At 57.2% G+C, this 19,777-nt stretch overlaps 1 protein-coding gene across 1 annotated transcript; it reads right to left on the bottom strand.

Annotated features, from left to right (window-relative positions):
* Positions 1–810: 810 nt before the first annotated feature.
* On the bottom strand, positions 811–18,851 carry FOXN4 (forkhead box N4; the record flags this gene model as incomplete). Its single annotated transcript, XM_080650768.1, has 9 exons — positions 811–1,070; positions 2,324–2,716; positions 4,097–4,304; positions 5,297–5,393; positions 6,047–6,174; positions 6,470–6,580; positions 6,684–6,808; positions 7,682–7,827; positions 18,727–18,851. The coding sequence occupies 9 exons, from the start codon at positions 18,849–18,851 to the stop codon at positions 811–813; spliced, it is 1,593 nt and encodes a 530-aa protein (XP_080506894.1).
* Between the last annotated feature and the right edge of the window lie 926 nt (positions 18,852–19,777).

Genomic DNA, 19,777 nt, shown 5'->3' with positions numbered 1-19,777 from the left:
GATCGGAATCACGACTGGACAGTTAGGAACCATCCGGTCTCTAACTTGTCAAGATGGGATGTTCCACATGTCCAAAGTGCTCGTTCCTTAGGAGCAGCCGGGCCGCGAGGGGATTAGGAGCCCGCTGGAGACGGGGTTCGCGGAGAACGTGGGTGTTAGGATTGCCGGGATGCAGGCAGGGACCCGGGGTCTCACTCCAGGGCTGCGGGCTGGATTCGAAGAGGTGGTTTGATTGGGCTCCAATAAATATAAATAAATGTACACGGGGTCACAGTGCCTGGTATGGCCCCGGAATCTGCTCTATGGACTTCTAGGAGACTACAGAAGAAGTGGGCCTGGAGGTGGTGGTGGGGGGGGGGGGGCGCGGGCACCCATTTCCAAGTTCAGCCTCTTCCAGTCCAAGAGAAGTCAGGTTGCCACTCGGGGCCTCAGGGCCTGTCCACTAGAGGCTGCGGCAGATGGTTCATCCGAGGAGAATAAATTAAAGGGCATTCCTTCCCACCAGGTGTGTCCGGGGTGCAGCGAGGCGTCCCCAATGGGCTGCAGGTGGTGGACGGGGCCCAGCGGGAGGCCGGCTGGAGGCCTTGCTTCGCCGTCCCAGGAGCATCAGGGAGGGAGGAGGCCAGGATGCTTGTCCACTCTCCTCTGTCCTTCTGACCTGGGAGGCCTCACAGGCTTCCTGTGGAGGTGTGTGTGGGGGGTCAGGGTGCCAGCAGCCCCCCAGAGGTTCAGCCCCCTGTGGGAGGGGGAGGAGCACTGGCCCGGTAGGCTCTCTGCTAGGCCCAGGTTTGGGGGGGCGAGGCCATCAGCTCACAGCAGGGCTATGGGCTTGTTGCCGGGGGTGCCCAGGTACTGAGGGGAGGAGGCGGCGGCCGACGCGGCCACACTGTCCGGGGCCGAGTACGCTGTGTACAGACCCGTCACCTGCAGGTCCGGGAAGGACTGATCGCTGCTGCCAGAGACGGGGGTCAGGCCCGAGGCCGCCAGCTCGCAGCCGAGGGGGGAGTCTCCGAAGGCCCCCAGCGTGTCCAGGCTGAAGCCCTCGTCCTTCATCTCCTCCCAGAGGTTCCCTTCCAAAGATAAAAGCATTCAGTGAGCTGGCTCATATCAGACCCGAGCTCGAACCCCCTCTTAGGGAGGGCCGGGACCACGTGTGGGATTTAAAGGTCCGTGTTGTTGGAGAACCACCTGGAGGAGGCAGAGTCCCAGCCCCAGCCCTCACCTTCCCACGGGGCACCCCTGGGAACGTCACTTCCTTAGAGCCTCGGGCTCCCCCAGATGAAATGGAGGCCATCTGAGAACCCACCTCCTAAACCAGGGGTGCGTGGAAACACTTAGCCCTCGTTCAGGGGTGCCATCCTGGTCAAAGCCAGAGGGCAGAACAGCGTTCCCTTTCTTCATCAGGTTAACAACACAATCCGGGGGGAAGCGGGGGGCTCCCACACCCCCGTTTCCCAGCTACACTAATGCACTAGCTTGCTGACTAAGCTGCTCACTTGTCCATTTTCCTCACTAGACATGCCTTGAGGGCAGAGGCTATTGGCTAGCCCCGTGGTCGGCAAACTGCAGCTCGCGAGCCACATGCGGCTCTTTGGCCCCTTGAGTGTGGCTCTTCCACAAAATACCACGGCCTGGGCGAGTCTATTTTGAAGAAGTGGCGTTAGAAGAAGTTTAAGTTTAAAAAATGTGTCTCTCCAAAGAAATTTCAATCGTTGTACTGTTGATATTTGGCTCTGTTGACTAATGAGTTTGCCGACCACTGGGTTAGCACATAGTAGGTACACCAGTGTGAGTGAATGAATGAGTCATGAGCCTTCACTGAAACCTGACCTTCTCTTGTTCATTCGTTTGCTCGTTCATTCATTCATTCATTCATTCACTCACTTATTCATTCCCGTGCATGGAGCATGGCCATGTGTCAGGCAGCGGGTCAGTGTGCCGGCCTGAGGTTGGCACATACAAGTTGCAGCAGTTACTGATGGAACGTTTGGGGTTGGAATCCTGGCCCTGCCACCGACTAGCCAGGTGACCGTGGGCCTTCTCTTTGCCTCAGTGTCCTCACTGGAGGAATGGGCTGTGCAGTGGCCTCACGGACTGCTTGTTGTGGGAAAGGGTCGGGGGCTGCCTGTGAAATGCTGGGCCAGGCCTGGTGTACAGTGAGCACCACGAAGGGCTTGATGGAATGTGCTGTTCCCAGGTGGGTGGAAGTGCTGGCTGAAGGAATGAGCTGGGGGTGAATGCAGACAGCCCTCCTCTGTCTTCCTGCCCACCCCGCCAGCTTCTCCCTTCCCTCTCCTCCCATCACCCATTCCTCCAGCCTCACCCTGCAGAGCAAAGTCCATGATGCTGGGGTCCAGGGCATCCACCTCGGGGTTCATGTCGGTGCTGATGTTGATGAAGTCCACGGGAGCCCTGCCCACGGCCGGGTGGGGCAGGGGGCTGGGGCTGAGGTCCGGCAGGGCATGCAGGGGTGGGGTCTGGGCCGGGGCGGGGGAGTCTGGGGCCAGATGTGCCTGGGGCTGGACCTGGTGATGCAGAGGGACTGACTGCAGGGACAGGGTCATCAGCGGCTGGGGCGGGAGCCGGGAGACGGCCAGGCAGCCGTGGGCCATGGCCACCGTGGTGGCGTGGGTCAGCACCGGTGCCTCAGGCTCCCCCGGTTTGCCAGGGCGGCGGCAGCTTTCTGGCCGGTCCGAGATCAGCTTGTCCAGCTCCTCTGCAGGCAAGGCGGGGAGGTGACTTAGCAGCCCAGGCCTGGGTCAGATCCCCGCGCTATGACCCGGGTGACCTGAGCAAGCCTTTCGGACTCTGAACCTCAGGCCCTGCACCTAGGAGATGGCATCGTGCACTGCACAGAGTCACTGTGGGAATGGGATGAACCCACGCTGTGCAGGAATGAGAGGCGCCTCGGACAGCGACAGTGGCTCCCCTCAGGGGGACAGTGCCTTAGCGGGTGGCCCTGACGCTCCTGGACTTCACTTGAACCTCATCACGGCCCTGCAAGAGGGGGTGAGGCAGGGGTCACAAGGCCCGTGAGGCTGGACGGAATGAGCACGTAGGGGTCCTAGCCACTCCCTGCTCCTAGGACAGTAAGAGGAGTTACTGTGGCCTGGCCGGGTTCGACCCCAGCTGGGAGGTACAGAAAGGCGAAGCATCTATAAATTGTCCGTGTTCTCTCTATTCATGGTAAAGGTTTTGGCACATTTCTTCCAGTCTTTCTCTCTCTCTTTATATTCAGACTTAGAGGCCCAATCCGTGTACCTGGGGTCCCTTGGCCTGGCCTGTGGGGATCAGGCTGAAACCGGCTCTCTGACATCCCCCAAGGGGTCCCGGATTGCGAGAGGGCGGTTCTTGGGTGATGCACCCCGGAATGGGGCTCCCTCCTCTCTGGTTTCCGGTGCGTCACCCGAGAACCGCAGCTGCCAAGTCACCTCAGCTCAGCAGCTCCTGTGTTGAGCGTCTGCCCCCTGGTGATCAGTGTGCATCATAGCTACCGGTCAGACGGTCGAACGGTCGCTTAGGGTTTTAGATAGATAGATAGATATCCATGTATGGGTGTGTGTGTGTGTGTGTGTGTGTGTGTGTGTGTACACATACATTCAACTATCTAGAGAAATGAGTGTGGATATATGCATATGTGAGTGTTCATAGATGCGCATACATACAAATCTTTGATTTCTGCAGCATTAATTGGCAAAGGTAGAATAATCACCAACAAATGGGTACAGCGTATGGGGTTTGGATCTATTACTTTGCCCTGGAAAAGTCGAACAACTTATGTTCCTACGAATTGCACATGCAGGCGCTGTTTCTCCACATCCCAGCCCACTCTGGTGTTCCTGTTTCAGACCTGTGTTAGGAAAGGTGAGAACGCAGTGTCCTCCTGTGGCTGTTCAGTCCAGCATTTCTGTGTGAGGACTAGGGATTGCTTGGTGAGCTTCAACAGCTAGTCACGTGCCTGCCCAGGCCCCTCAGGCGGGTGGCCACTGGGGCGGGTGGGGAAGGAGGGTATGATGTCACAGGAGGGAAGGAGGGCTGGGCTGGGCGGTGATGTGTGTGTGTTTATGGGGGTGTCGGGGCGGGGTCTGGGCCTCACCCGGGTTGGCCATGCTCCGGTGGATGGCAGCCAGGTCCTTCCTCTTCCACTTGTGCATCTCCTCCTCCATCTTGTCGATGCGGGCCAGGTTGAGGGCCCACAGGCAGCCCTTGCGCGAGGACCCGCTCATCTTGTTCTCCACCTTCTCGAAGCACTTGTTCAGGGACAGGTTGTGTCGCACCGAGTTCTTCCAGCCGTCGGGCGCCGTCTGTGGGGAGACATGGGCAGCAAGAGCCCCCTCCAGAGACCTCCCTGCAAACCCTCTCTCCTGGGAGTCTCAGGCTCGGGCCTCGAGGGCTTCAAGGACAGTGTCCACACTCAACTTTGAGTTGGGAAGACGAGAGGGAGTGGTGGGGACTGTGGCAAACTGGAGGGCCTATGCCCTGATTAAAGGGGCAGCTCAGCTCCATCATGGTTACGCCATAAGAAAAGGGCCCAGGGCTGCTGGGTTTTCCACTTTCTCTCCCACTCAGGAAGCAAGCAAGCGAGAGGATGCTAATGCAAGGATAACGGGCCAAGTGTGTGAAATGCCAATCAGTTTTAAATGCTCTTAGTTTATTGTTCGGTAACCGGATACTGTAATGCAACTCACACCGTCCCCTATTCGCTCTCTCTGCCCTTCCCTCTCTCCCTCTCTCCCCCCTTCACCCCTCCCACTACTATTTTACAATATTTCTGCTAAGCACCCTGTCCAGGCTGGGACCCCACAGCTTGGTACCCTCTGACCTTCTCCTTTGATGCCAACAAGGACAACATTACTAATGGCTAAACCCCGTGCCAGGAGCTGCCAGGCCCTTGACGTGCAGAATCCTCGCTAACTTGCCGGCTGGGGATTACTCTCCCCATCTTGCAGGTGAGGACACGAGGCTCAGAGAGGCAAAGGCTCTCGCCGGGCCTGTGTTCCGCATCATTCTGTTTTATACGGAGCCTGTGCTGAGTAACTAGGTTGCCCGCTCTGCCCTTTGCCCCCGGGATGCCGAGTGAGCGCCTCTTCATCCGTCAGAGCCCAGCTCGGATACCCCCTTCTCTGTCCGGATTGTTCTGCCCATGTCTGTGGGAGTGCACGAATGCACGCATCCTCACTGCCACGTCTCAGACATAACTGGGAGCCTAGGAGGGCGGCTCGGTGCGGCCTGGGGCCGTTTCTGGGTCTGACAGCGCTAGGGAGACGTCAGGGCAGCCCTGGCTGCGGCATCTCACCTTGAAGTAGGGGAAGTGCTCCTTCATGAAGCTGTAGATCTCGCTCACAGGCAGGCTGCCAGTCTTGCTGTTCTTTAGGGCCATGGCGATCAGACAGCTGGAGGCGAAGGTGGGCAGGCCAGGCATGAAGGCGTCTCGGGCCGACAGCCCAAGGTCCCCTCCGCCAGGAAGCCAGCCCTGCTTGACCCACGGGTACCAGCCCCGACACTCATAGTGCTCACTGTGGATTCCTCTTCATGGCCCTACCCCACCCCCTGCCCTTTTTGCCTTGACCCTGAGCTCAGCCACTGATACCGATGTGAGAAACCCCATTTTTCCTGTTTATCCCTTCCCCATAATAATGTCTGTGGGCCTTTAGACGTTAACTAGGCTGTTTACTCTCCTCCCCCAAACCCTGTGAGGCACACAGTACTATTATTTATTATTATTTTTTTTTACAATACTCTTATTTTGATGACTTTAGACATCAGGGGGAACTGAGGTCCAGAGAGGCCAAGCCACTTCCCCAAGGCCACACAGCTTGTGAGTGACAGAGTGTTGCCCTGAACCCAATTCTGGAGTGGATTCTCCACCCTGGGGGTCGACTGACCACATGATGGCCCTTCCTGACAGCATATCACACCTGGGGGCTCCCAGTCCCCAAAACCTCCCCCTTGGAAGTCTGGGCCACCACACCTAGCTGTCCGAGGTGCCCTAAAGGCATCCTTCACCCCTCAAGCCCCCCTCACCGCGGCCCACCCGGGACCTCACCTGTAGGAGTAGATGGGCTTGGGGTAGTGTTTGGGGTGCAGCTCTTGAGATGAATGCACAGCCATGCGGGGCTGGGGGTAGGGAGGTCGTGCCCCAAACGGGGAGCCATACAGGCCCACAGGAGGGCACTTCCCACAGGCAGGGACAGGGTACAGGCAGCAGAGAGAGAGACGGTGAGACAGAGCATACGTCACTCACGGTAACCCCACCCCACCCCGGGCTAGAAAAGCGAGATGAGGTGTGGGGTGTCCAGCCCCCCGGAGACAGTCTGGTCTGCACCCACAGCAGGGTTTTAGGGAGAACTCAATGAAGGAGCCCGTGACAGGGACTCAGCGGAGCACACTGAGGCTCAGAGGGGTCCCTGGCCCGTCGAAGTCAGGGGTGTCTGCCTCCTAGCCCAGGGCCCCTCCGAGCCCCTGGTACCTGCTGGGCGCCGCGGGGGAGCGGAAACGGTGGCTGGGAAGCCGGAGAGTACATCTGCGGTGGGTCCTGCAGGCTGGAGGGGGGCTGCCCCCCCACAGGGAACTGGGGCATCTGCAGGGGCAGGGAGAGGAAGAGACAGAGGGTCAGAGTGACGGAACAGACCCCAAACCTGCAGGGTGCCCCCTCGCTCCCCAACCCACGCAGCAGCACTTACGCCGGCTCTGTGGCTGGCCATGGGGCCCAGGCCCAGCACGCCTGGGGGGGCCACGCCTGCCGGGCCATGGAGCAGGGGCCCCGGGGTGGCTCCTGCATGGAGGTCAGCCACCCCAGCCAAGGAACCTGCAAGAGGGAAACGGAGAGACGCCGCGGAGCTGGGGGCAACGTGGCCTTGGCAGGGACAGCCCAGTCCCTGGGCACCTCCCTCGAGAGAGTAGAGCCGTACCGCCCCTCTGGGGCCAGGCACGTAGTAGGTGCTTGGCAAATCACTTCCCTGGGGGGAGTGATGAAGAATGGGTTGGGGATAATCTTGGGCCAGCCTCAGTTTCCCCATCTGTACCCCGTGGCTACCACCTATGAAGGGGACCATTTGGACAACTTGTTCAACGAAGGAAATACTCCCGGACGCTCGTTTTCAGCCGTGAACACTGCGGTGATTGCTTTTGCTGACGGTTTCCGTTCAGCACTTTCTGTGTCTCTAGGCATTTGACCCATTGCGGTCACTGCCACCAGCTGCCATTTACGAGCACCTACTATGTGTCAGGCCCTGTGCTCAGCACCTTCCATGCCTTCTCTTTTCACCTCTAGGTCAGGGTCAGTAAACTTCTATAAGGGGTCAGGTAGCAAGTATTTTAGACTTGGCCAGCCATGTGGATTCTGTCTTTTTTTTTTTTTTACAATCCTTGAAAGATGTGAAAACCATCTGTACCCAAACAGGCCCGGGCCCTAGCTTGCAGGCTGCTCTAGATGGCAGGGGCGGGGCTGTCTGTCCTTCGCGGAAACCTCAGCTCCCAGGGGCCTGGCACATAGCGGTGAGCAAATGAGGGACTCACATCCCACTGGGGCAGATGGAATTGGGCACATACTACAGATGTGGAGAGACTGGGGCCCAGAGCGTGACCCAGCCATGGCCACCCCCGCCGGTGGGTGGCATTTCTAGGTGTCACCTCTCCCCAGTCCCACCCTCACGCCGTCCCACCTTGCCCCTGGGCCTACCTGGGTGTGGGTGTGGTGCACTGGGGCCACCCAGGCCCACGCGGCCACTTGCCATCTGCTGCAGCCGGGGCACGTCCACGGCCGTGAGCCAGGACAGTGACTGCAGGTCCCCGGGAAGGTCCTCGTCGCCGGTCGTGGCCAGGAGCCTGCAGGGAGGGCAGGAGCTCGGGAGAGGCGGGGAGCTCAGGCCAGCTCCAGGGGATCCCCTACCTCTGGAGACTCCCCCTCAGCCCCTGACCTCCCCGAGCCTCCCCCACCTTTCAATCTCCCCATCCTGGTCCCAGGACCCTCCCTTTGGCAGCCAGATTACACAGCCTCAGATCATTCCTTCGTTCACTCTTCTAACATGTTCCTTAGCCCCTGCCCCAAGATGATAAGCACTAATGTTTGTTGAACACTTACTATATGCCAAGCACCATGTCAAGTCCTTTTGAGGAATTAAGCCATTGAAACATTCCCGGTTAATCCATAAGGCAGGTATTATCATTGTACCCATTTTACAGATGGGGAAACTGAGGTAATGGCATTCCTGCTCAAAAGGCATAGTCCCACTCAAACCAGGAGGTCACAATTTGATTCCCGGACAGGGCACATGCCCAGGTCGTGGGCTCTAACCCCAGTGTGGGGCATGCAGGAGGCCGCTGATCGATGATTCTCTCTCATCATTGATGTTTCTATCTCTCTCTCCCTCTCCCTTCCTCCCTGGAAACAATAAAAATAAATTTAAAACAAAAAAGCATAGGCCCATTCAATCCCCAGAGCAAGCCTGACAGGTAGGATATGCTCATATCCCCCTTTTACAGATGGGGAAACCGAGGCTCAGAGCACCGAGTCACTTGCCCAAGACCACGTGGTGGGGTGGAGCCCAGGCCATGTGGCCTGAAGCCCAGACTCTTCACCGTGACCCCAGGCGGCCCCTGGAGGCTCCATTTAGGACCCAGGCCCCCCAGCCCTGAACAGATTCATGAGCCAAAACAGCCCTTCCCACAGAAGGAGGAAGGCGGCCCAGTGAGGATGCCGGACAGGTACCCGATCTGCGACAGCACTGGGCCCACAACAGCACCTTGTCCAGGCGATCGTGTGGCTGCCAACCGGCCAGGACCCCACCCCATGCCCACACCCCTGCCACCCTGAGGCCAGGGGCTTGTCCGGGTTGTTGCCGAGGCCCCGGGTCCAAATTCTAAGCTCCTCATGTCAAACATAGAGCTGGAGAGGGAGAGAGAAAACAGGAAGAAATGCCACCTCTGCTTCTCTCGGGCATGTGACCGGGACCCACCGACGGGCATCAGCCTCCACCCCCTGCCATCTGCGGGGGCCCCCCGATCGGGGATTCTCGCCCTCCTTCTCTCTCTTCCCCCTTCTCCCCATGTCTCCTGCTCTCTCTTTGCCTGTGTTTTAGGGCCACAATTAGCGTTGCCATGGCCACTGCTGCTCAGTTGTCACCGGGCCTGGGCCCACCAGGCTGGCATCAGGTGACCGCCCAGCCGCCCGGCGATTGGCTGCCTTGCAGGAAAACAGGGCCTGGAAATGATTTGAAAACTCGGCCGGCCCGTGTCAGCGGCAGCAGTTGGCCCGGCTGCTGTCCCCGCCGCGGCCCATTGTGTGACAAACGACTGTTGCCCCTGTGGCACGTGGCCCCCATTGTCCTGGGGTCTCAATGCAATTGTTTCTGCAGCCCCCCCAGCTGCCGCCCCTTTGGCCCGCTTGTAACTCATCTGGCCGAGTGACAGCCACGGCCCGGGCCTGGGTGATGCCATCTGTCCCCTCGGCCCGTGGAGACCACGGAGTGAGGCTGAGGGAGAGAGCCGGGTATGCCACCTGCTGTCAGGAATGCCTGGCTGGCTCCCACCCACCGCTTCTCACCCCAAGGCCAGCCCACCCACCTCCCAGCTTCTGGTGGTGGGGGCCCCACTCCCGCTCAGCAACCTGCTGTAGCGCCCACTGCCCTCACCAGTCTGCCTGGCGCTGGGGCCACAGGGAGGAGAGGAAGGGAGTCCCTGCTGGCACGTTTCTCAAGGTGGGGGTCCCATCGGAGCCCCGGATGGTGGTGGGGTGGCTTGTAAACGAACCAGGTTCCTGGGTACCCCTGTGGATCAAATCTCTGGTGGCGGGTGCATCTCACAGGCATACCCATGTGGTTAAGAGCTTGGGCTCTGGGTTCTAATCCTGGTCTCCACTTACCTGTGGGCCACTGACTTAACCTCTCCGAGCCTCAGTTTTTCATCTGTGAAATGGGGGTAAAACAGTTCCTTTCTCATAGGGTGTTGTGAGGGTTAAATGTTACTGCATGTGAAGCACTTGGAACAGTGTCTGACTTCGCTGTCATTAATATTAATATCAGTATTAATGTTAATGATAAACTTAGGGCCTCAAGGGAGTGGGCTCCGGGGGTCACATACACCTGCCCCTGTGGCTGCTACCACTAGGGCTTTTGTTTGTTGAGCACTCTGTATGCCAGAGCCTGGGCTACATCCAACCTCCATTTCACAGACAGGAAAACTGAGGCCTGGGCAGTCCCAGCAACGCTCTGAGCACCTTTAGTGTGCCCCCACCTGAGCCCCAGGGAGCACCCTGGTTAACCACAAACCTCCCCCTTCTCCCGAGCCCCGCTAATGTCCCCAGGAGGGCAGGGGCTGCACCTCCAGATCTTGGGGGCCCCCCCAGGTCTGGCAGGGAGGAGGCCAGGACAGGGGCAGAGCCCACGGCTGGGTGCAGGTGGCCCCAGGAGATCCTGGTGCCGAGGCAGGAACCATGCACCCCCTGAGGGAGGTGCTGGCCACACAGTGCTCAGTACGTCCTCAGGGCTGGACAGAGGAGCACGCAGACCCAGGTTTCCCAGATGCCCCACCCCCATCGCCCCAGGGCCAGGCAGGGCGGAAGCCTGTGCACACGGCTTGGGGTGGCGAGCCCCTGGCGTGTGGCCAGCCCTGAGCTAACGTGGGTTATGTGTTCGGTCTCATGTCAGACTCACAAGAGTCTGATCACACAGGTATTGTTATCATTACTGCCTTCCCATTTGCCAGATGGGGACACGGAGGCCAGGGAGGAAAGGGGCTTGTCTAGGATCCCCCAGCCAGAGACTGGGTTCATTATTGCCCACTGTCCCTTCCCCTGCCCTGCAGGAATGGTTGAAGATACGGGCTCTGTGCGTTCCAGAAAATCCTAGCACTGTGCCAGCCGATAGGGAACCACTAGTTGCCTGTGACTACTTAAATTTAAATCCATTAACATCAAAATTACAGACTCAGCGTCTCTATCACACCAGCCACGTCGGAAGTGCTCGGTGGCTGCCACAGTGGACAGTGCAGAAAGCCCTACCAAGAGGCAATGGTCAGAACATTCCTTTCAGTCTTAATGGAAAAATCCGTGGTGTTTCTACATCACCGGATCACAAGTACAAATCTGAGTTAGGGTTGGGAATTTCAGGAGCTGATTTCATGGGATTCTGAGTTTTAGTATGTTTCCTTATAAAAGATTCCCCCAGCAAAAAGGGAGAAAAAGGCAGCTATCTGTAATACTGTCAACGATAAAGTAAAAAACAAAATAAAATGAAAAAAGAGTCCCCCAGCTCACCCCCCACAGTGAGGAGGTGAGGGCAGGGCTCTGTAAACCGGGAGCTGGGTACCGAGGCCACACCAAGCACTGAGCTCCCTGTCCCAGGGGCATGCAAGCAGGAGCCGAGGGTCCTGCCAGGCCCCTGTTGGGTGAAAGATGAGCCCGCGCAGCCTCCAAGGACCCTGTCACTCATGGCAGTAGCGTGCAGGTGACCCCTAATTGCATTCCCAAAGCGTTACCATCCTGGCACGCTCCTGTCCCTCCGAGGCCTCAGTTTCCCCGTCTGAAAAGCAGGGGTGGCAGAGGAGAGGTTCCCTCAGCGCAGCACTGGCGCTGGGGCTCCAGGAAGGCAGAGGAGCACAGTGGTTAGAAGCAGGCAGGACGCCAAGGCAGGTGGGCCCCGCCTGCACGCTTCCTGGCTGTGTGAGCCGAGCAGGTAACTCGCCTTCCCTGGGCCTCGGTCTCCCCGTGTGTGAAATGGGAATCAAATGGCACCTACACGAGGTGGGCTGGGGACAATAGGGTGACAGTTGACTAAGCATTTGCTGAAAAAGCAGCTGACACGGTCAGGCCAGGGTTTCAGGAGTGACCCTGACAATGCGCCTTCCTCAAACCAGGTGGGGGACTTGTCACAGACGGGGCTCCCCATCAGTGAGCGGACAGCTTTGGGGGCAAAAAACAAAACAAAAACAAATACCTATCCGGCACTTCAGAGTCCCCTCCTGGTTCAGGAGGTCGCCCACAGCTCCCCACTCCACACTGGGGGGCTCTCCTTTCTTTCCAAAGCTCAGCCATATCCATCTTTTCCTTTTTAAACCTCACACACACACACACACACACCCCTAGGGGGCAGCATCACCCCTTTCACAGATAGGAAAGGTGAGGCCGCGCAGGTGCATGTGCTTCAGCTGCCTCCCCAGCACCTCCCCGCTGCCCTCCCCAGGCCTCAGTTTCCCCATCCGGAACGCAAGGGGTTGAGTCCCTTCCATCTCTGCGGGGCTGCCACTGGGACCCACAGCCTGCAGGGCCCCCTGGGAAATGGGGGGATGCTGAGGAGTGTGAAAGGGGGGGGGCAGGGCCTGGTTAGGAGCGAGGTGGCACCCTGGGAAAACCAACACCAGCATAACCTGTCATCAGGGTCTGACGCAGCCAGCATTTCCCGAGGGCTTCCTATGTGCTGTCACCACATTGCTCCTGTGAGCCCGGGTGGGTGTGCTCAGAAGGCTCTGGCTGCTCAGAAGGCCCAGCCCAGGCCCTGCGTGACCCCTCTCAGCCGGGGAGCCCAGGCCACGTCTCCCCTCATTGTTCTCTCTGTGGCGTTTGTGTCGTGGTTATGAGTGTGGGCTCTGGGGTCGGCCAGGCCTGAGTTTGAATCCCACCCGGCCACTCAGTAGCCGTGAGCCTTGTCTTTGAGCCTCGGTTTGCTCATCTGTTAAATGGGAGCGCTAACACTTACACCATCCCACAGGCCATTTGTTTTGAGGACCGGATGAGCCCATGCAGGCAGGTGCCCAGCTCACCAACGTGCATTGCACGGCCGCGGTTCCATTACAGCAGACATCCTCTGAAGAGTACGGATTCAGCATAAAGTGGCCTCAGGGGCGGGGGCGGGGGGGTGGCCACTAGCAGTGTCCACAGCATTTCACAAATATTCCCCGAACTTCTACTGGCCAGGCCCTGTTCCGGGAAGTAGAGAAAACTCCTGCCCAAGGAGATCACTTCCTAGCGGGCCTAGGGGAGAGGAGGGAGAACGACCCCGAGGCGTGCCCACCTTCCTGCCAGTCCTCTTAGCTCTGCACCTTCTTCATCTCCCGACGGCCCGTGGGGTGGCTACTGATCATACCCATTTCACAGATGGGACGGCTGAGGCCCAGAGAGGGCAAGAGATGCCCCTCAGCCACACAGCATGTCAGCAAAGGGGCTGGGATTTAAACCGCTCACCCTGGAACCTCTTCCCTCAGCCACTCTGCCAGCTTGGCGGAAGTAAATCAGGAAGGGCAAGCCACCGTCATACCATTTTTAGAAGAATCTGCCAGGTGCGTCCACGGTGGCACAGCCATGGTCAGGGGGCCCCGTGGTGGCCCTGGGCAAAGTGAGACACCCCTGGCTGCCATCCTACACTGACGGGGGGACCAAACGGACAACCTCAACCATGTCCTTAGTCAGTCATGTTGCTGGAGGGATGGAAGATGAGCCAGGGGAGCAGGGCACTAGTGGGGTGAGCCCAGGGAGACCTGGATTCCAGTCCTGGCTCCACTCCTAATGGGGGGGGGGTCCTGGGGCAGGCGACTCAATGCCTTTGAGCCTCCGTTTCCTCCTGTGCAGAACAGAGGTGATCACAGGCCTGCCACTTGGTTCAGAGCAGGTAAGCCACGGGGAGAGTGCAGGACAGTGAGTGGCTCAAGAGCTAGAGGTGCGTTTATGAAACACCCAGCAGCCAGCGTGGCTTTCAAAAGGGACATCAGAACCTGTCACTGTCCTTAAAACTTGTCAGGGAGTAAGAGTCCAGCCCCTTGCCATGATCTGGCCCTTGACTACCTCCTTCCCTTCTCTTCCCTCCCATCCCCTCTGCTCTGGCAAACTTGTTTATCTTTTAGTTCCTCCAACAGTCTGTTCTCTTTGCACATGCTGTTCCTTCTGCCTGAAATGCTGTTCCATGTACTCATTCCCGGCAGGCTCGCTCTTTCTCATGCTTCCGATCTCAGCCTAAATGTCTCCTCCTCTGAGGGTCCCTTCCTGGCCACTCCCCGAACCCTAGTGGCCCTTTATTTTGCATTTATACACGTTTTTGGGCCTCACTCTACAAGGGTAAGGATGGGAAGCCCTCTGTTTTGTTCAGCACCCAGAACAAGGCCTGGCAGCCTGTGGGCATTGATTACACACCTGCTGGAGTAGAAAAGGAAAAAAGAGCCCCCATCCCAGCTCCAACGCATCTTGCATGCCCCAACCTCTCTCCATTTTCTGTCCAGCTTAGATGCCACTGCCCCCAGGAAGCCCTCCCAGACCAGTCCAGCATCTCCCAGTCTTTCATCCCCCATCATCTACGCCATTCGTGTCTACATGTGACACAAACTCCCACGATCACCCATTCCTTTTACTCGGGCATCTCTTCTCATCTACATCTGCCTTGTGGACGCTAAACTCCCGGAAGACAGGGATAACTTCGTCCTACACCCAAATGCAGACTCAGAGGACACCAGTCCAGGCTTTCATTCCCTCACCAATATTTGTCCACCGAGGCGAACTGGACCCCAGGGCCATTGCCCTGTATGTAAGGTGAAAGGCGATGGTGTTCTTGCAAAGGTGCCTGCACAGGGCCACACATATTTGTGGATGGAATACAGTTCTGTGGGGATCTTTGCCTACAGAGCTGAAGTCAAGCCCACAGCGAACCCTTTATTTCCTATCTTGGGGTTCCTTAGAGTTGATATAGCAATTGAGCAGCAGAAGGAACATCTGCTGGGGGTACAAATCCCATGTCAACCCCTTTGTAGCTGTGGGACCTTGGGCAAGTCACTTCACCTCCCTGCACCTCAGTTTCCTCATCTGTAAAATGGGTTAGTCATGATGATCCCACTACAGAGGGCAGATGAACTGTAAGACAGTGCCCAGCATGCAGGAGGCGCTCAAACCATGATTCTTCCTTCCTCCTCACTGCGGTCTCTCCTCTTGCCTTTCATGGTCACTGGGAGGGATTTGTCCAGAAAGTACTGTCACCAGGGGGTCAGGTGACCACCCCAGCGGTGCAGAGGCATGCCGGGCCCTCCCTGGGATGGCACCTCCACGCTGGTTACGAGAAGTCTCACCTGCCTCCTCCAGATGTGGTTAGTAAGGAACCGTTACATCACCACAAACTGTTCTTGGTTCTGATTCAACCTTCACGCGGAAGGGATTAAGCATTTCACATGGGTGTTTATTTAGCCAACATATCTTTTGTAGCCGTTTCCAGGAAACCGGAACTCTAAAGCAAGTGCAGAAATGCCCAACGGGGCCGGGAGGGAGCGTAATGTGAAATGATTACATTAGGAGTTAGGAAAAGAGAATCTTCCCTTTCTAGAACTTGGCTTGGGACGTGTGTGTATGTGTGTGTGTGTGTGTGTGTGTGTGTGTGTGTGTGTGTGTATGTATGTGTATGCGCGTATGTATGTGTGTGCACATGTGTGTATGTGTGTGTGTGTATGCGCGCACGTTTCTGGGGGTGGAACCACAGGACCCCGAAGGAGGGCTGGACCTCAGGAAGGCTGCCCTCTCCCTTGCCCACCGTGTACACTGAGAGCTGTTCAGGCACCAGCAGGGTGAAGGATTGTAAGGATGTTGGGATGGTCCCGCCCTGACAGATGGAGCCCACACCCTCTGCAAGGTTACAACCGATTGGGGGTGGGGGGCGGGGGTACACTGACAGGGGCTTAACCATCGCCATACAGAGCTCGGGGGGAAGTTGGAGGAAAGGCAGGTGGTGTCCGCCCGTCTGGTCCATGCGACAGGATGTTGTCATCACGAGCATATAGCCTCCCCGCATTTCCAAGGATGTGTTCTATCTCACAGACATTCACCCACCCACCCACCCATCCACCCAATGAGTATTTATTAAGTACCTATTGTGTGCCTCGAGCTGTGGTTCACAGAGGAGAAAACCACCATCAGCAAGGAGAAGGGGTTTCGCCCAAGGTCACCTAATTCCTGAGAGGAGGGTCTGGCATGGTCCTGGGAGAAAGGTGAGGGCCCGAGGGCCAGCAGCCAGCCTTCTCTCGCCTCTCTGGGCCTCAGTTCCCCAATCTGTAAAAGGGGTTGTGGGACTTGACCTCTAGAATAAATTCCAGCGGCTGAGGCAGGTGGTCCAGCCCCTTCCTGAGTGCATGCCTTTGGGCGAGCCATGGTTCGGGGCCACCGCCTCCTTGTCTAGAAGCTGGGATAATGCCAGAATCTGTCTCACGGCTGTGACCATAAGATGGAAGGGATTGGTGCACTTGCTAAGGTAAGAAGCTTAGCAGGTGCCCGGCACACAGTAGGTGCTTAATAACTATTTCTTAGCACTTCTAAGAGGGGCATCCCTTCCAGGCCTTGAGCCGGGGGGTGGGGGAGCAGCTAACCCACGTTGAGCACAAGCTGTTTGCCGTTGCCCGGGAGGTCAGGGCTGCCCAACCCCTGGCCCCTGGCCACCGGGTTGCAGGCAGGGAGACTGCTGCCAATTTGCTGTCTAGGCCCGGCCACTGACTCCCGACAGCTCCCTGGGGACAGGGCGGCCGCCTCCAGCTGCTGCCCATTCCCCCCACCTCCCCGAACACAACCATTGAAAGTTAACGGCCAAACTGGGCCCCTGGGGATGCGGGGCAGCCGGCTGCGTGGAGGGCTGCGTGGGGGCTGGAGCCAGGCTGGACCAGCAGCCCTGAGCGGTCCTTGGAGCCATTCTCGGAGGCCTGGGAGGCAGAATGAGAAGCCCATAAACCTCTCCGGGGCCGTTATGCAGGGGAAATGGGATTTGTTGGAAATGGGGCGGGGGGGCGGGGGGAGTTGCTGTATGATCATAAAAACTTCCCCTCTGCCCCTGGCCTGGCTAAACAACTTCTCTAGATGGAGGCTCAGAACCTCCCAATAACCCGCGAACTGGGTTCTCATTGCTCCGCTGCCCAGATGAAGAAACTGAGGAACAGAGAGGGCCAGTGACTTGCCCAGGGTCACACAGCTGGGAGGTGGCAGGACAACGTATTCTGTTCCAGCACCTGTGCTCTTCACCAATGGGGCGGGGGGCGGGTGGCAGCCACAGTGCCCTGCGGGTGCCACAGCCTCAGGTTCAAATTCTCACTGTGCCCATACTAGCGGCATCACCTTGGGAAGCCATTTACTCTGGTCGAGCCTTGGTTCCCTCATCTGCCAAATGGGCACAATAGTGCTACTCTGAGGGGGTCGCTGTGGCCCAGGTCAGGCAGGCAATAAAGGGTTAAGAAACCACCAGGGATGAGGATGATGATGATGATGTCATTCTGCCTTCTGGACATACTAGCTGTTCCACATGAGAAAACAACCCTGAATCCATGTGAATGACCAAGGCCGGGCACCATTTCCCCAGGCTCATTCCATTGGCAAATAGCAGAGCCAGAAATTGTTATTTAATCTTTGTAACAACTCCATGTCGGGGGTGCTATTTCTAGCCCCATTTTATGGATGAGGAAACTGAGGCTCCACACAGCCAGAGAAGCTGGGATTCTAACGGACTCCAGGGCCCAAACTCGCAACCCTTGGGCTGCCCCCACTCCACCTGCCGTTATTTAAACCCTTGGGCGCTGGAGGGAAACCCAGAGGCCTCTGGGTGTATGATCCTGGGAAGGGCCATTTCATTTCTCTGGGCCTCGGTTTCCCCACCTGTACAATAGGACTCATCAAAGCAGCGTCCCAGGCTGAGGTGAGTGATGGGGGGAGAGGGGCTGGCATACAGCAGGTGCTTACCGATGGCCGTGTGCCTGGCCCACATCTGGGGTCGCAGCTCCACACACAGCAGGCTCCCGGCAAATATGTGTTTGAATTTGTGCCTCAGCTGGGTCTCGGAAAGCAGCCTCCAGCCCCACAGCCCTCAGGGAGCCGCCTCCCTCTAATCGAGGGCAGTGGTCTTCCCCACAAGGCACTGGAGGCGGATGAGGACGTGAGGTGACAGCCTGCTCGTCTCAGGCTGGCCCCTGTCCTGCTCCCACTCCATAATCTGGGCTGTCACCCCTCAACCCTGGGGGGGCCCTCCAGGTCCTTCCTTTTTTGTTCTAATCCCTCCCATTTGCTGTGTGACGTTGGATAAGCCCCTTCTCCTCTCTTGGCCTCAGTTTCCCCGTCTGTAAAAGAAGGGGCTGGACTAGTTGACCCACCGAAGGGCATTTCTAGGCCTGAGGTTTGAAGAGAAAAAGGTGAAGCCCCCCACACACCTCACCTCCACACCCACACCTGCTTTTCCCTTCATCCCGTCTCAAGAAGTCATGTATTTTGGCCTCGGTCTCCATCTCATTTATTCTTCAAATACATGAGACCTAGAAGGGACCTTAAGACCACCTAATTCAAGAGCATCCTTTAACCGACGAGGAAACGAGGCCCAGAGAGGGCAAGGGACTTGTCCAAAGTCACACAGCCAGGCTTAGAACCCAGGAGTGCACCGAGGAGGATGGAAGCCAAACCCCAATTTGGGGGGCATTTCCTGGAGCCCTGTGAGGGCCACCGGAGAAAAAGCCATAGCTGCTTTTGTCATCTTAACGTTCGCCAGGATGCCCAGTCTCTCAACCAGGCGAGGGTTTCTCTTGGAAAGGACAAAGGACCACAGGCATTTAGAGACGCCACTGCCCCAGGCCAGGAGCTCAACACCCTCAGAGGGACCCACCTTGACATCAGAACGTCCTAGCTCTCCTACAGAACCCCACAACTTAATGGACCAATCCTTTTCAGGAACCGTAAACAGCGCACACACTCTTCAAGCAACGATAAAACATATCGTTTGTCCTGGTTGCAGCCCTCACCTGTATTCCTGCGGAGAGGGGTGATGGCTCGGCCCTGAGTTTCGAATAATTCCTGACATTATGGATGAGATGTCACTTTCTATCATCTCCTTGGAGAAAAGACAAGCAGAAAACAAAGTTGCCATGAGCAACGACGTGGACAGGGCAGAAACCACAGTTTTCCCACAGTTCAGAAGGATGGAGCTCAAACAACTAACAGTATACTTAAAAAAAAAAAAAAAGAATGAAAGAAAGAAAGAAAGAAAGAAAGAAAGAAAGAAAGAAAGAAAGAAAGAAAGAGAAAGAAAGAAAGAAAGTACTAGAGGATTCCTGGGCGTCCCAGGTCACTTTCCCAGGGCAATTCTACAGGGTTTTAGAAGCGAATGAAGAGAATGGAATGAAATTCCAGGTTCTTTCGAATGAATGGGGGAAGGGCAGAGGAAGACTCTAGAATCTAAATGTCAAGACTTGGAAAATGTGGGCTCGCAAAATAGAAATCCGAAAAACCCGATTCCTTTCCAAGCCTAATATTTTCAACCGCACGCAGTTCTGATCACTTTGAAAATAAAGAGCAAGAAAGGACAGCTGCATGCGCCCTGCCTGTTGCTCTGGGGGCGCCGAGTTCCCACTTGCAAAAGGAGTCATCCCGCATGGCTCCCGCCCTGGAAATGCCTTCAGAAATGCCACCTGCCCTTGTCGGAAAGCCAATCCAACCCCCACCCCACCGCTGCCTTAAACAACAAACAGCCTTTAAGAAAAATCTTTCCTAAAGTTCTCAAACTCAAAGCCTGAAATGTACACAGCAACCCACCGAAGACTCTCAGATCCGCCCCAAAAGTCATTCAGGGATTCCCAGGAAGGAAAAACAAACAAACAAAAAAAACACCGAATAGAGCAGAATAAGGCAGCCCCCGCAAGCCCTGCGCCCGGGTCTCCGCCCTGGAAATGCGATGCCGGGCACTTCCCGGGAGGAGGGAGCAAAGCCGACCTTGCATGGCGGTACCTGGAGCCAGTCCTCGCCGGGCCGCCGCTACCCGCGCTCCTGGGGCGGGCGGGGGTTTCGGAGGGGGAC

The sequence above is a fragment of the Plecotus auritus genome (genome assembly GCF_963455305.1).
Source record: "Plecotus auritus genome assembly, chromosome: 13".
In the NCBI taxonomy this organism is placed as follows: Eukaryota; Metazoa; Chordata; class Mammalia; order Chiroptera; family Vespertilionidae; genus Plecotus; species Plecotus auritus.
This window is presented reverse-complemented; position numbering and strand designations above follow the sequence as displayed.